This window comes from Tauraco erythrolophus, chromosome Z (genome assembly GCF_009769465.1).
Source record: "Tauraco erythrolophus isolate bTauEry1 chromosome Z, bTauEry1.pri, whole genome shotgun sequence".
NCBI lineage: Eukaryota > Metazoa > Chordata > Aves > Musophagiformes > Musophagidae > Tauraco > Tauraco erythrolophus.
Genome location: NC_141496.1, coordinates 29,118,906 through 29,133,747, shown reverse-complemented (window position 1 = coordinate 29,133,747; position 14,842 = coordinate 29,118,906). Strand labels below are relative to the sequence as shown.

Below are 14,842 nucleotides of genomic sequence, written 5' to 3'. Positions count from 1 at the left end.
AAGGGAAGGTGGTTCTTCACCTTGACTTTCTCTCTCACAAATTTTCAATTCCTTTGTGTGCAGTGACACAGCTTTAACTAGAGGCATTGAGAGGGACTCATCCCAATTCTGCTTGCTTTTGGGAAGCAGAAGAATGAGTTGCAGGTTTGTGCACTCTAGCTTTGAGCTAGGTGCATGAAAGTACAGCAGAGCCTGACAAACCTACATGTCTTTATGGATTTGGGTCCAGTCTGTTGCAGTGTGTCTTGTCCCGAGCTGAGAATTTGGGCTAGTTGAATATTTGTTTGTGTGACAGCTACATAAGTAAAATACTTTTTTTTTTTTTCCCCAAGGCAATTTTGAGATTTGTTGCTTGTCAACAAAATCACATATGTTAATCTGGAAGAGAATGAATCCATTATGGATCATGAATTTTGCTTATACATATGGGAAAAGTACTCTCTAAACTACACAGTAAAATTTTCCTGATGTATAGATAAGCTTTAAGTAATTAAATCATTAAATTGGGGAAATGCTACACTGAATCAGTTAAAACTAAGATGCAAATATATCACAGACTTCCTAAATGAGTGTTAAATTAATATATTAACGAAAAAACTATTCTTAGAGTTTTGTAGTGTACTGTTTAATACTCTTTATGGACTATGCTGTAAAAATGGCTTTGATTTTGAGTTTTTTATAGCATTGACTTATTTGATGTGCCACATTTTAAATAACATTTTCTTAAAACCAGACAACATTCTGAAATTTAACTGAAAGTTTTGCAAAACAGAAAGACCTACATTCCAAACAGTCAGGTGTCACTTGCCTCAATCTGGAGTTGTATAATTATGGAGAAGAGAGGAGATAATTTTCAAAACATTTTAATTTCCTTTAAGGAGTGCTTGGTTCTGATTGTATTTTCTACAGGAATAAGAGCTGGACTGATTCCTGAAAACATGGATTTGGAATGGGGGGGGCTTTACCTGAAATGACAGCTAGACACATGTATAGAGAAAAGCTGAGATTCCTATAAATCTGTGGAATGATATCTAGAGTAGAGGGGTACAGATGCAAGTCCTCAGTGAAGTTGGGTTTTTGGAGCAAATGATATATTTCTTGTGATCAAGAAAAGAAGAAGAAAAAAAAAAAAACGAAGAAAATCTCATTTTCCTATTCCAGGTAAACAGGCCTTCAGGTCAATATTTCTAAGTCACTCTCGCTGTTGTGATGGAGGGATAAACAATCTGAGATCTTTGCCAAAGTTAGAGGATAGTCTATGGAGGACCTTCTGAAGGAGTGAAGAGAGCAGTAGAAGGGATCTTAGGGTGGAGGAGATTTCTGAAAGCCAACATCAAACTAGATTTCAAACAATAAAATGCCAGTAGTGTGAAAGGCAGCTGATAAGGACATGGAAGAGGACTGTACAATACTGCTGAGCTTTGACTCTAAAGAGAGACACTTAGAGACTTCTCTTTGACTGGAGTGCAAAGAGAACCTGAGTTCAAAATAGTTAAGAAAGGAAAGGCATAAGATTCATCTTAGGCTGAAACTGAAGCCTAGATAATTTTACTGTCTTACCAGTAGATGGAATACAGCCATTTCTTTCCATGGTATTTACCACAAGTGGAAGCCTATGTAAACGTTATGGATGCATTGAGGGTCTGCAGTGGTCCTGGTTTCTTGATTCCAAACACCCTACAAGAAGTTTGTACTTGCTGTTTTTGAAAGTATTTGTGGCTTAACAAAGCTTAGGTCACATATGTCATAGAATCATAGAATCATAGAATGGTTAGGGCTGGAAGGGACCTTCAAAGGTCATCTAGTCCGACCCCCCTGCAAGGAACAGGGATATCTCCAACTAGATCAGGTTGCTCAGGGCCTCATCCAACCTGGCCTTGAACATCTCCAGGGATGGAGCATCCACCACCTCTCTGGGCAACCTGTTCCAGTGTTCTACAACTCTCATGGTAAAAAATTTTTTCCTAATATCCAACCTGAATCTACCTCCCTCTATTTTAAAACCATTACCCCTTGTCCTATCACAACTGGCCCTCCTGAACAGCCTCTCCCCATCTTTCTTGTAGGCCCCCTTGAGGTACCGGAAGACCGCTATAAGGTCACCCCGGAGCCTCCTCTTCTCCAGGCTGAACAGCCCCAACTCTTTTAGCCTGTCCTCATAGGAAAGGTGCTCCAGCCCTCTTATCATGAATAGGCTAGCTCTTCAAAATTCATATGCATAGTTTTTTTACCCATTCCTGTGTATCTGGTGGGTCAGGCTTCTTTTATGGATGCTTGAAAAGCTTGCAGTGGCTAAGTCAACAACGATGAACCTTGTTTCTTCTAAATGGTATGTGTGTTTTATCATTATTTTCAGGTAATAAAATTGCATGACCTTACATCAACCTAAAGCTCCTCTGGACTCCTTGGAAAGGTAACAGCTGGCTGTTGTGAGAGGAGCAGCTTGTGGAGTGGGATGAGTTGGCAGTCCTCTAGTGGGAGTCAGGGAAGTGCAGGGTATGAGCAGCTGGGAAAGCAGAGGCACAAGTCAACTGGAAGCCACAGCAAGGAGAGAGTAAAAAACCAGAACCTGACAACAGTGGTGGCAGAGACTGGGCCCCCCTGAACGAGAGTTGAGAGAGTAGCTGTATTGATGGATGGAGAGGACAAACAGAGGCAGCCAATCAAATGAATGAACAAGGGAAAGATAATGTCTGGAAAAACCACAGAAGTCAGGCCAAAAGTTATCTAGCTCGGGACCAAGTCTCCAGCAGGAGAAGCGTGTCGTGATCTATCCCATTTATTCTCCCAGTCTAATTACCAGCTTATCGTTTAGGGGCTTCTTGAGTCGGAGGTGGCATCTTTGTGAAAAGATCTCGTTTTTCTCCTATAAATCTGCCTCTTTTTTAATACACAAAAATTATTGGACAGGTCAAGTGACATTCCCTGTAACAGCTGAAGCTGGCAAAGAAGTATGGGGAAACTCCAAGCAGAAAAAGAGTGGCCAAGTGTTAAACTATAGAAAAATGCCAGTGAATGGCAGTTGAATGGATTAAAAGTGATAAAAGGAGTAAAAGAAAAGAGGAAGATTGGGATATAGTTCTGCTAAGAAAGAGAAGACAAAAAAAAAAGACAGGGAAGAAGAGAGGGGTGTAACATTGTTGAACAGTGGAAGAGAAGCTGGACACCCTGATCAGCTGTGTTGTAGCAGGAAGAGGAGCAGGACATCAGCTCCAGGTCAGGGATGCTGGAGAACAGCTGTGGGCTCTGTGCATCATAAGGGAATTCAAGGAAGGCTAAGACCAGTGTTGAGGTGACACATAGCTGTAATCCTTTTCAGGACTGCAGTTTGGCCAGGAAAAAAAGGCAAAAGATTTGAGGTTGAAAATAGTGGCATAATCAAATATGGAAATGGTAATAACCAAAGGATGGGCTGAGGTGTCAGCCTTCACCAGTGGTGCAGGTGGAGAAAGCTGAGCTGGAGAGAAATGCAAACGAGCCCTAGCAAAGATGGGAAGATGGAGCCAGCGTAATGCAGCAGTGTGGTGAGAGGTGGATTGGAAAGAGAGTCCCATTACCCACTTACAAAACCAAAGGGACAGAGGTCTGAAAGCATACTGCAAAGGTGAGGGAAGGGATGCATCAATGTGGGAGTGATTAAAGGGGAAAGAAGCTATAGTGTGGAGGGGGAAAGAGCTTTCAGGGCAAAAGACTGTCCGTAGGGACCTTGGTGTCTATGTGATGCTTCTCAACTGACACATCTGACCTGAGCCTTTCCAGGAGGCTGAACTCACTAACACTTTTGCTTTGCTGCTTGGTTGGCTGTGGTTGTTGTTGTTGCTCTGGAACAATGAAGAATTGTACAAGATTTTGCTGTACTAATTAGTCATTACTTTTACAGTGATTGTGTTACTAATTGTTGATTCATAAACTGTGGGGACTGTAAGTCTGCAGGCATGTGCGGTGGGTAAAGATTTTTGTATTGGTGATTTAAAAGGGTGGAACTTTAATGAAGTGGTAAGTAGATTTTACTTAATGGTACTGGTATGATAGTAAGGTCATTGATGATCACTGATTTACATAAAAATATAGGATTTAAGAAAGTGCCATTGATTTTGTCTTTAATTCTTTGATTAATAGCTGATTTCTGTGGAGATTGCCTAGGAAATTAGAATGATACTGGAGATAATATTGGACAGCTTAAAATATTAAACCAAAAAATTCTTCACTGTTTTTAAGCCTTTGTTATTCCCAGGTGGTTGGTTTATTTATTATTTCTTTGCTTCCAACCCTGTGTTTGTTCCTCTGCTCACTGAAATCAGAAATTTTCTCACTGACCTTTTTGGAACCAGGCTTGTCTCCACGTGTTTTCCCAGAAAAGTTTGTCGTAAGCTACTGTACTAATTGATTTAGGTTGCAGATCTATTAGCAGTCCTTCCTGACAGTCAATCAAATAAGGAGAGATTTATTTAAACTGGAAATCATCACTAATGAGATACTCCAGTCAGGATATGAGCAGACGTATGGTCATGGTATTACTAATATGCAACATCCACAAGGTCAGATTCAGGTTTGTTACTAGTCTGAATTTGAGAGTCTTCTCTGTTTCTATGTATTGTATAAGTAACGAAGTTGAGCACCTTAGGGACTTACAGGTTATACATGGCAATCTTTCAGATATAGCAGCACCTTTTCTGCATCCCTACGTGGTTCTGACCCTACCATGTCTGCCCAGAGCAGGACAAGGACAAGCTCCCCTACATCAAGGCTCTCAGATATTCTGATCCTCATGAGGCTTTCCTACAGTTATCAAAGGCAGGAAGACCCTGAAACTGAAAGGGGGAGAAGAGAGAGACACCCTGATTTTTAGGTCCTTCTGTTCAGGTATTTTCTACTCATGGGCTGACACAGAAGCAGCAGGGAGAGAAATCCTGAGTCACAGTTGTGTGGATTTTTTGGTTTTGTTGTTTTAAAAAACCCATGCTAAGAGAAGTGGCTATCCTATAGAGGGATCTCCGTAAAGGGACTTACAGACTTGCCTATGTCAATCTATGTCTTAGACACAGTTATTCGATCTCGGACAAAACACAATAATTAAAGCTAGATGTCCTCTGAAGTGACAGAAAAGTGGAATGCATTAATTTACAGTGTCAGTTCCCTAGTAGCATTAATAAATGAATAATAAAATACGTATCTGTGTCCTAACTGTCTTTTGTGGAGGATCCCGGGCTCTTGATCAATATATTCTGGGACAGTTGGAGCTGTACGTTGTAAAAAAAAAAGCAGTTTTTGCACTGATACTGCTCCAAGTCTGTTGTGTATTCTTACAGATTCATCTAATGAGACTTCTTTAAAACTTTTTGTTTTGTTTAAATCAAAGTGAACCATGCTAAAAAAAATGTATTTAAAAGTTTCCTATATAATAGCATTGGAGTGTGAATGTGCTGTTTTTCTGTTTTGGTGTGGGGGAAGAGGAGTTGGGAGCTTTCAGAGAACTGTTTCTCTAACCTTACTCGTAACTCATGGTTGATGAGTGCTAGCTTTCATTTCTATTCTGATACGCTCACTGGCATTAAGTGACATTGTGTTAAGGCAGGAGCTCAAGTGGGAAGTGAAGCTTTTTTGTGAGGAGAGGTTAACTACACTTATATTGGGGGCAGTTTTTGCTCTGGAAAACAGTGGCAGGCTTTGTAGTTTAATCTTTTGGAGTACTGCCTGTTACCACCTTCTGACGTACGTTGTTGGGCTGAGAAGAATCAATGCTCAGTGGTGCATGAAAGTCCAACGTGTCAGTTGTAGCTATACATAATTCCCCTGTCCCACATGCGGGCAAGGCTGTTAATACTTAACACGGTATTGTATTCTCTAACAAAAACAGTTGACTACAGGTAACTTCATCCATTTTGAATGTTTATACACATTCCTTTGAAAATTAATAAATTTAAGAATGAGATAAAACCTGTACAAAAGGCTCAAACTAACGAACACCAGAGGGCAAAACGCTGCAGAAATAAGGCTCCAGGATTCCTGTGTGTCACAGAACAGTCCTGGGAATCTGCCTGCAGTTAGAATTTTGTTCAGATTATATGTCTTGCAGGGCGATTGCTTCAACTCGCCTATACGAGGCACCTTGGGAAAGCAGAGAATCTGCCCTTTTGGAGATTGTTAACGTGCAAATAATCCTTCATACGCATGAAGGGAATAATATATTAATGTCTCGAAGACTCTTTTCCTTAAGTACATGCATCTGTGGGAGGACATAGTTATTGTTCAGTTGCTTAACAACCTTCTGTAGCTAATGGTCTGAAGTGAAACAAATCAGTAATGTACAGGAGAAGCGTATTGAAATGTATCAAGACACAAAAGGTATTGAGGTAGTCCAACTCCTAGGAAATATGGCAACAAAGCAACCACAGCCAACGTCTGCTGGCTTTCTTGCAGTTGCTTTAAATTATGACGTGCTCTCATGTCTTCTGAAAATGTCGTGGCTCACATCGTAGCCGTGATTTTTTTCCCTGCAAACTGAAGGCTATGGTTCTGGAAAACAATTTTAAATCTGCAATCCAAATAAGTTCTCTTGTCTGAAAAGTTACTGTTTTCTTAACTGAACCCATTAAAATATTATTATTGAATATATGTCACAAGACCTTTAATTCAAGTTCTGTATTACATTAGAATGAATAAGGCAATTTTTGGCTAGGAAAAATAGCTTTCTGTAGTCTTAAGCAAAATACAAGTCCTTCTGTGTAACCAAGGTACTCTGTTGGGGAAAGAGGGGAAAGGAAATGGTGTTTCTTGTTTCCTTATTTAAAACCCTACAATTTTTAACTTAGACAAAAATAAAACAAAATACAGAGTTTGATAAAATTTGTTCATATAAGATATACTTCAAAGCAACTAAATTAAGGCACTAGTCATATGCCTGCCTGCCTGCCTTTGAGAGTCTTTCATGGTTCTGTTTGATCTTTCATTTTTTAATATAAAATGCTATCTTTTTAAGAACCAGACTGGAAAAAAAAAAAAATCTGTTTTACTCTTCTTTAGCAGGCTTCAACTACAGAAGTACAAATTGGGCCCATGAGACTGACACAAGATCCAGTTCAGGTAAGATGCTCTTTTGGTTTCTTGATACAGTCAATTCAGTGTTAATGGGTGAAGAAACTAAGGTTCAACTCTTATAGTTAAGTATAATGTTTTTATTTTACTTTTGCAAGCACTATGAGATGGGTAACTAGAGTTTTGGTTTACCTGATCGCTTGAGAAGAGATCTGTGAGTAAATTAACTTGGCAAACAAGGTGCTGAGATTTCCATTAACATCAAATCATTCACTTTATATGTCCTGTCAATAGAAGTGTGTGTGTCTGTGTGTGCCTGTGTGGGGGAAAGACTTGCCTCTCTGGATGTTAAAAACTATTCAGTTCTGATATACCAAAGCAAAGAGCTCCATTGTAAGGTTTAGGTACGTGGCGAGTGTTGCTGGGTTTTGCACAACAGACAGGGAACTGTGCTTTTATAGGTCACCAACCCAAGAAATCACACTGCTTCCAACAAGCCAGGTTGAACTTCAGCTTCAGAAGCAACAGCTCTCACCCATGCTTGCTTCTGTTTCTGTGTGTTTTGCTCCTGTGCCAGTAAACAGATGTCGAGTGTTAGTTTTTTAGCTTACAGTGGGTGTTAGAGCTCTCAGATGACAGGAAATCAAACAGTCTTTGTCTTTAAATTGCTCTAGTGGTACGGCATTCATTTGAATTAACTTTTTGGGTCACTTAACTGTAAAACAGAGAGACATTTAGTCACCAGTCACCTCTTCTGATTTGTTTGGGGTTTTTGTTCCCCATATCCGGCTATGAGAGGAAAAATCTACATGTGGAAGAAATGCTATCCTCAAGGAAAATAAATCATGTGTATATGCATTGTAAAGCTTTACATTTTTATCTCTGTATTAAGCATTCAGTCTTAGTGAGAACTTGATCTGACAAAATGATTTATTCTGTATTGTTTGTTTAGTTTGTATTGTTTATATTTAAAGACAACTGTGGAAACGTGGCTTCAGCAGTAGACCAGTCTTTGGTTTTGCAAGGAACTTCAACAAAAAACTGTGGAACTCTTCACAGAAAAATGTTCTGTAGACTGTGGTCTTCTTCAGTAAGATGGTCAAGTAGATATTTAACAAATACTACTACTCTCAGTGCTTATGTCAGTATTTTACTTTGTAGAAATTGGATTTGCTGAAATATCATAGCACCAGTGCTAGCTGTTGTAAGCGAAGATTTTTCGTATAAGAAGGGAAAGTGGAGGTTTAGTTGGTTTTAAGTGTTTGATATTCTCCTTGGTATCTTGTCAGGTGCGGATGTTATTTTGTCCCTACATTACACAAGTGAGAATCTGCTACCATGGAAGACCTTAAGTAAAGGCAGACTTTTAGTAAAACTATTAACTGAAGAGTTTTCCACAAAGACATTGCCATACACTAACTTATTTACAGTAAAGGGAAATCACTTTCTGTAAATCCACCTCCTCTCTTTGTGGAACAAGCCGTATTACCTCAGCTAATTTGGCAAGTATTGCACGCATCCATGCATTTAAAAAATGTGTGTTAATCTTTTATTCCATCTTGACCATGGATTTATGTGCTTCACTGTGCGGTGCAAACGGCTACCGAACATCAGATTTTAAATGTCTATTTGTGAGTGCTTCTTGTTCGAAATCATCTGATGAGTCAATTCAGTTTGTTAAAACAATTGCCACCCGGGCTTTTCTTAGCAATGTTCATTTTATTCTGGTGTGTGTTTTGTGCTGTTATGGGATGCCTGTGTGTCCTGGTTTCAGCTGGGACAGTGTTAGGTCTTCTTTTTAGCAGCTAGAAGAGCTCCGTGTTTTGGTTTTACTCAGAGGCTCGCTCTGAGAAGAATGTTGATAGCAAGTTGATGTTTGTGGTTGGACGTGAGACTCCAAGGACTTTTCAGTGTGCTGGAGTGCAGAAGCACGGCAGGATAAGGGGGGAGCATAGCCGGGATAAGGGGGCCACGATTCCCCTTGTGATTTGTGGTGGAACTGAAGATTGAGGGCCAAACCGGCCAATTAGTATTCCATATCATGCAGCGTCATGCCCAGTATAACAGTGAGGGTCAGCCGGACAGAAGGGCTTTTGCGCTTTGGCTCTTTCGCCGCTTTTGCTCTTTTGCGCTTGCTGCGCTTTTGCTCTATTGTTTTTCTTTTTCTCTGTCCCAGTACTCCCACTCTTGGAGCACTCTCTCTCTCTCTCTCTCTGCCCCTCTCTATTTCGGGGCCTTGCGTTCGTTCAGGATTTGCAGCTTCGGGACGAGACGGGCTTCGCATACGAGGGGGTGGTGAGCAGCTACACTGTGTATTAAATCATCTGTATTAAATTGTTCTTATCTCGACCCACGGGTTTCCCATTTATCCTTTAATTCTCTCCCTCATCCCTGGGGCTGGGGGAGGGTGAGTCAACGACTTGGGGGGGGGGGGGATGGTTGTGTTGCCGGAGCAGCCTAAGCCACAACACTGTGCCAACCTCGAAACGGCTGGTATTTTTTGTCTGAGAGGTGACCTTACTTGTACTATGACCTGCCATAAACTATTTAATAGATTCCTCACGGGACTTTATGACTGTCTGTGTAGGAAGACAAGTCTGGTTTGGTTTGTACTAGACTGTGACCCAGGTACTGCTGGCCTTAAGGGGCAAAAGGATGAGTCCAAAGCAAACCTACCAGCTTGGACCGTCTAAATGCCCTCCCACACGAAGCTTACACGTCTGTCCCAATTTTGTACCAAGGCTTGCAAATAGGCATGGTTTTGTTTTGAGACCTTAGAAATGACCATGATAAAAGCACAGGCAAATGCACTTTCTTCAGGGGACACAGGAGAAATGTGGGTTTCATGAATGTTTAGTGCGCACAGAAAAGCTATCTTACCCTTTTGAAGAAGTGTTTAACCGGGCTGATAAAGGTTTGGATGTGTCCCCCGTTTAAATCCTTTCCTCACCTCTTAGGATATTCATTGGCCATTATCTCTTTCACAGCATTGATGTCAAACTCCACTTCTGTTCTGATAATGGTGATCTTCCCTGCTGCAGATGAACTATGATGATGCACAACGTTTTACTGTTCCCTCAATGCCAATTTTTGGTGTAGCAAGAGATGCCCCCCTACTCAATTCAGAACCACTATGTGTTTTCCACCTTAAAATTCTCTTGCTGGGGTACAATAACATAAAATTAATTACATAATTTTATTTTTACTTCTTAAATTGCTGTTTGTAATTTTCTCTGTTTCATTGTGGTGCCTCGTGTCTGGACTCAGCTGATGTTTCTTGTTTTGAGCTCTTTAAAGCAAATCTCTGTCCATTTTCTGTATTTGTATGATGAACTGGGAAGAAGACATGCAATATCTGTGCAAAGCAAACACTTAGAAAGATGGTAAAAATTCCAATACATGACCAAAAAATGTAAAAGGTCTCCTCAGTAGACGTCTATGGCGTTCCTAAACCAGGGCAGTACTGAGTAAAATGATCTTTTTACAGTAACTCTGGCAAATTATCCACCAAAATATAGCTACATGTTTTTTTTTGCCAAGCATCACAGATTGAATTTTAGCTTTTCCTTGACAGTATTGTTTATATGTATTGTTAAATTTTATCTCAAATTTGAGAGATATGTCTTGCAAAATACTTCTAGTTAGATTATGTTTTGATGTTTTATAGTAAGTTTCATACAAAAGTTAATGAGAAAGCACGGTAGTAATACTTTAAAAAACACTTTAAAGTTAATATTCTCAGAAGGATTCACACACTGATAATGAGCTATCAGTGGGAGATCAGGTGCTTTAATTAAGGTCCATTATTTTATAGGTGGTAAAGGACAGTATTTTGCAATCCTTTATTTCCAAACTGGAAGTGTCAAGAGATATAAAAAAATGTGGCCCCCCAAAACCTGTTTTCTGAACCATATTGTAGCTGATCAAATGAGGAACAAAATAAAACTAAGAGCAGTTAGAACCAAACAGAAGACTGTATCAGAGTAGGGACTTTACCCTAATATCCGCAGACAAAGTCTGCAGCTCAATCATGTCACTGCTTGTCAACACTTCAATGGCTAGAAAAACAGGGATTAAATTAAGTGACAACAGTTACCTTAGATGTCAAGTGTCAGAAACCCAAATCTGCTTGTTGTTAACTGCAATTAAAAATACTTTTTCTAATAAATTGAAATCTCTTATTTCCTAATATTTATGGAAATTCTGAGCATGTAATTTTCTTCCACTGTTTAATGAAACCTTGACTGGTTGTCCTGCCATAGTAACATCAATTGATTTAGGTAAGAGGAGCTCAAGATAAGCAGCTCAAGAGAAGAGAAAAATTATGGTCAGGTTTTCTAGCTTCTAGACTGATGGCGCTGAATTTCACGTGGAGACACCACAGCTGCATAGAGCAGTACCGATGGCCTTTCTTTTGAGCATTTGGGGCAATATTTTGTGTATTTTGCTCAGACAGGTTGTTTCAGTGAAGTCAGAGACTGACTTTTATTTGTGAAATGAACACGGCTTTATACATAGATTATTCTCTGGCTGCTGCCTTTCTATACAATTCAGATAGCTGTGGATAAACTTTCGACTTTTTGAGGCCTTTATATTTCACAGCATATTTACACTAAATTAAGCTTTTTCTTCATCTGTCACACAGGGTGGCATGGTTAGAGATCAGTTGGCATGGTAAATATCTGCAAATTGTGAAGGGGCTTGTCTACATGACTTGTGTGTTCCTAGCTGTGTAATTTGTATGCTGATAATATACTTATTATAGGGCAAGGATGAAAAATTTGTTCTCTTCTAAATGTACTCTTCTTTCACACAAGAAGCACACAAATACAGCTGTTTTCAGCCTATATTATGTTGGTCAGTTAGAAAACAGATTCCTACAGCATCAATTTGATTTTTAGAACAGCACCTCAGCACACGTCCGTCATACCTGATCTTGTGTGAGCCATTCCTTAAGTGTTCGGTTGAAGTTGTCGAAACTACCTCCTGTATTTAGGTAAATAGAGACATTTTTTTGAGTCAAAATTGCAATGTTTGAATCAGGTTTTTTGACCTACCTTGTCCATACTTGCTTGTCTGTTGTTCTTTTCAGTTTTGAAAGAATGTGAGTAAACTACAGTTTCTTGTGTATCAAAGGAGAAATAATGAATAAAACTGTGTTATGTGAATTGTTTGTCCCTGAAGAGCAATAATTAAGGCAGTTGCATTTCAAGCAGTTCATTACAATTAAAAGTATGTTTAGCTGGTGCGGCCTGATGAAAGTGATGATGATGTTTGAACACCTACCCACCTATTCTGGGTGGCTACTGATTGAATTTGAACATGAGTTAGAAGAGACTCATCATCTGACAGCTGCTTTTGTCCTAAATATCAGTCCTATACAGTTAACTATTGATTATCTATCGATTATCACTCTATTAAGAAAGTTGTGCTACTGCATCCACTGTTTTACAGTCTGCAGTTCAATCTTGCCACTTTCAAAGCAGACTCAATCTTTCGTACAGCAGACGCGTTCATCAAGATTTGCACCATGGAGAAAACTATTTTGCGTGTTTAACGTGGTGCCACTGTTTTGCATGCTTTGCAGGTTTTGCTGATCTTTGCAAAAGAAGACAACCAAAGTGATGGTTTCTGGTGGGCTTGTGACAGAGCTGGATACAGGTGCAATATTGCACGGACTCCAGAGTCAGCGCTTGAATGTTTTCTTGATAAGCACCAGGAAATAATTGTTATAGACCACAGGAACTCCAGATATTTTGATGCAGAAGATATCTGCAGGTAACCTAAAGAACCTTATGCTTCTCTTGAACTTCAGAATATATTGCAGAAAACCAAACCTAATTTAAAAAAAAATAGGAAAAAAATAGGTTAAAAAAAAAAAAGAACCCTCAAAACTATAGTAAAATGGAAGTTTGGGATTGAGGCCAGGAGGTTTGCGTACATCTGTAAGAGGAGAACCATATGAAGAATACACTTTTGGCAAAGCTAAATTGTAGAATTGTCTCTTCAGGTCGTGGGCTTCTATCAGAGCATAAGCCAGAGCTGAAATAATTCCCTGCTGTCTCTGTCTGTTTCTGCTGCAGCGAAGTCTGAAGCTGAAGGGCTTCAAAGGAATGTGTGCGTTCGTCAAGCACTGCCAGCTCTTCCCAAAAGTTCACATCACTCTTTTCGTCTACACAGCTCTGTCTTAGTAGCTCTAAGGTTGCAAGTGCTCAGTATTGTGATTCTTTGCTAAAATACACTGATTCAGCTGAAGCATATGTTTTGTCCCATACACCGCACTGTGCTTCTCAGTCCATCGTGAGCTGAAATTTGCCATGTTTATGACAAGGAACATTTTAAAGCTCAAATACTTGTGGTGAGGGAAGTTCTTCTAAAGGTCCAACAAATAAATATAAAGTTTGTTTATTCAGAACAGCACGACATGATTGAAAAAAGTCGTCTTTAGCCAGTAAAAGGTAAATAGAGTGTCTTCTGATAGTTCATAATATTTTTTTTGGTTTCTCAATAACATGTGAAATGGTAAAATTTTGTTAATTCAGCATTTCATAAATGATAGTCTATCGTATACATTTGCTATACCCTCTTTTCTTACTTGCATGTCTCAAAAGCCTTTCCCACCCTCTGAAGAAAATTTTACAATATCTAGAAAGACAACGGTAAATATGGGACAAGGCAGTGAAGATTCTTGTTTAAATCCGGTAATGGGTATTGAAAATACATGGTACAGACTGACCTTTCTCAACCCGTGCATTCAGGGCAGTTTGCCTCAAATAAGCTAAGTGCAAGTCAAATGCGTGCTAGGTTATAAGAGTGGATTTGAAGAGCTGTTGTTCATGCCCTATGTTTTTGGACCTCTTGCCTCTTCACTGCATTGAGCAACATATGAGGAATCTGGTATCCTCTTAAGTGAGGATACGAAGGTTTTGGTAGTGTGATATACTATTTTCTTGCCTCGATGGTGTCTTTCAGTCCGGGTTTTCATTTATATTGTCTGTGAAGATACTCAGAGGAACACTGAGAAATCTTTGTTTCCTCAGGTCTATTCGTGCCACAAAACCATCAGAGCACACTGTAATACTTGCTGTGGTTCCACGCTTGTAAGTATTACTGTTTTGTGAAAGATTTTTGTTTTACTTTATAAGAATGTTAGACAAAATAGTTATCTAATAACAGAAAGTATCTTACTAGATAGCCTTATAGACCGAGTTTAATATTATTTTACCTAAAATGGGTTAGTGATGTTTTATGTGGCCTATTGAAGTATTTGATAACTTTCCATTCATACAGACTAGTACTATCCATATCATCTTCAGCGTATCATAATGTAATGGCTTGTATACTAAGAAAAATTAGAAAGCTATGTGTTGCTTTCTAAAAGAAAAAAATACAAAGCTGTGTATTACTTTCTAAAGGAAATAACTAGATCAAATAACACACTGTGGTTATTAGGGAACTGGATAGTGGACTAAACTTCCATCTTGTTGGTACTAAACTCACCAGAATGTTGCCCTGAAATCCTTATTTTGTAATTCATACCCCATGTATCCAGGCAGAATTCTTATTGACTTAAATATATTTTTACCAAATACTTTCAAAAAAGAGGCCTTTCCTGCCTTCATTAAAACTCCTGCACATGACTGAATCCATTCCAATTTTATTAATTTCCTAGCTCAATTGAAATATTAGGAAATAGAATGATAGCAGAAGAACTATTCCTGCCAAGATTAGAAAATAGACTAAGTTTGCTGCTGAGCAAGACTTTACAACTTGCTTCACCTTTTACTTAATAACATTTTTTTAGATT

General features: G+C 39.2%; 1 protein-coding gene across 3 annotated transcripts in view; it reads left to right on the top strand.

Moving 5' to 3' along the window:
• Positions 1-14,842, top strand: part of PDE8B (phosphodiesterase 8B) — a 79,958-nt gene that overhangs the window by 26,578 nt on the left and 38,538 nt on the right. The window contains exons 2-4 of one of the 3 annotated variants that reach the window (XM_086630084.1): positions 7,027-7,083; positions 12,623-12,813; positions 14,076-14,135. In XM_086630084.1, coding sequence (XP_086486210.1) covers positions 7,027-7,083; positions 12,623-12,813; positions 14,076-14,135 — 308 coding nt within the window. Of the gene's footprint in view, positions 1-7,023; positions 7,084-12,622; positions 12,814-14,075; positions 14,136-14,842 lie in introns of all 3 variants that reach the window. The other 2 variants (XM_086630082.1, XM_086630085.1) reach the window with 2 other exon arrangements.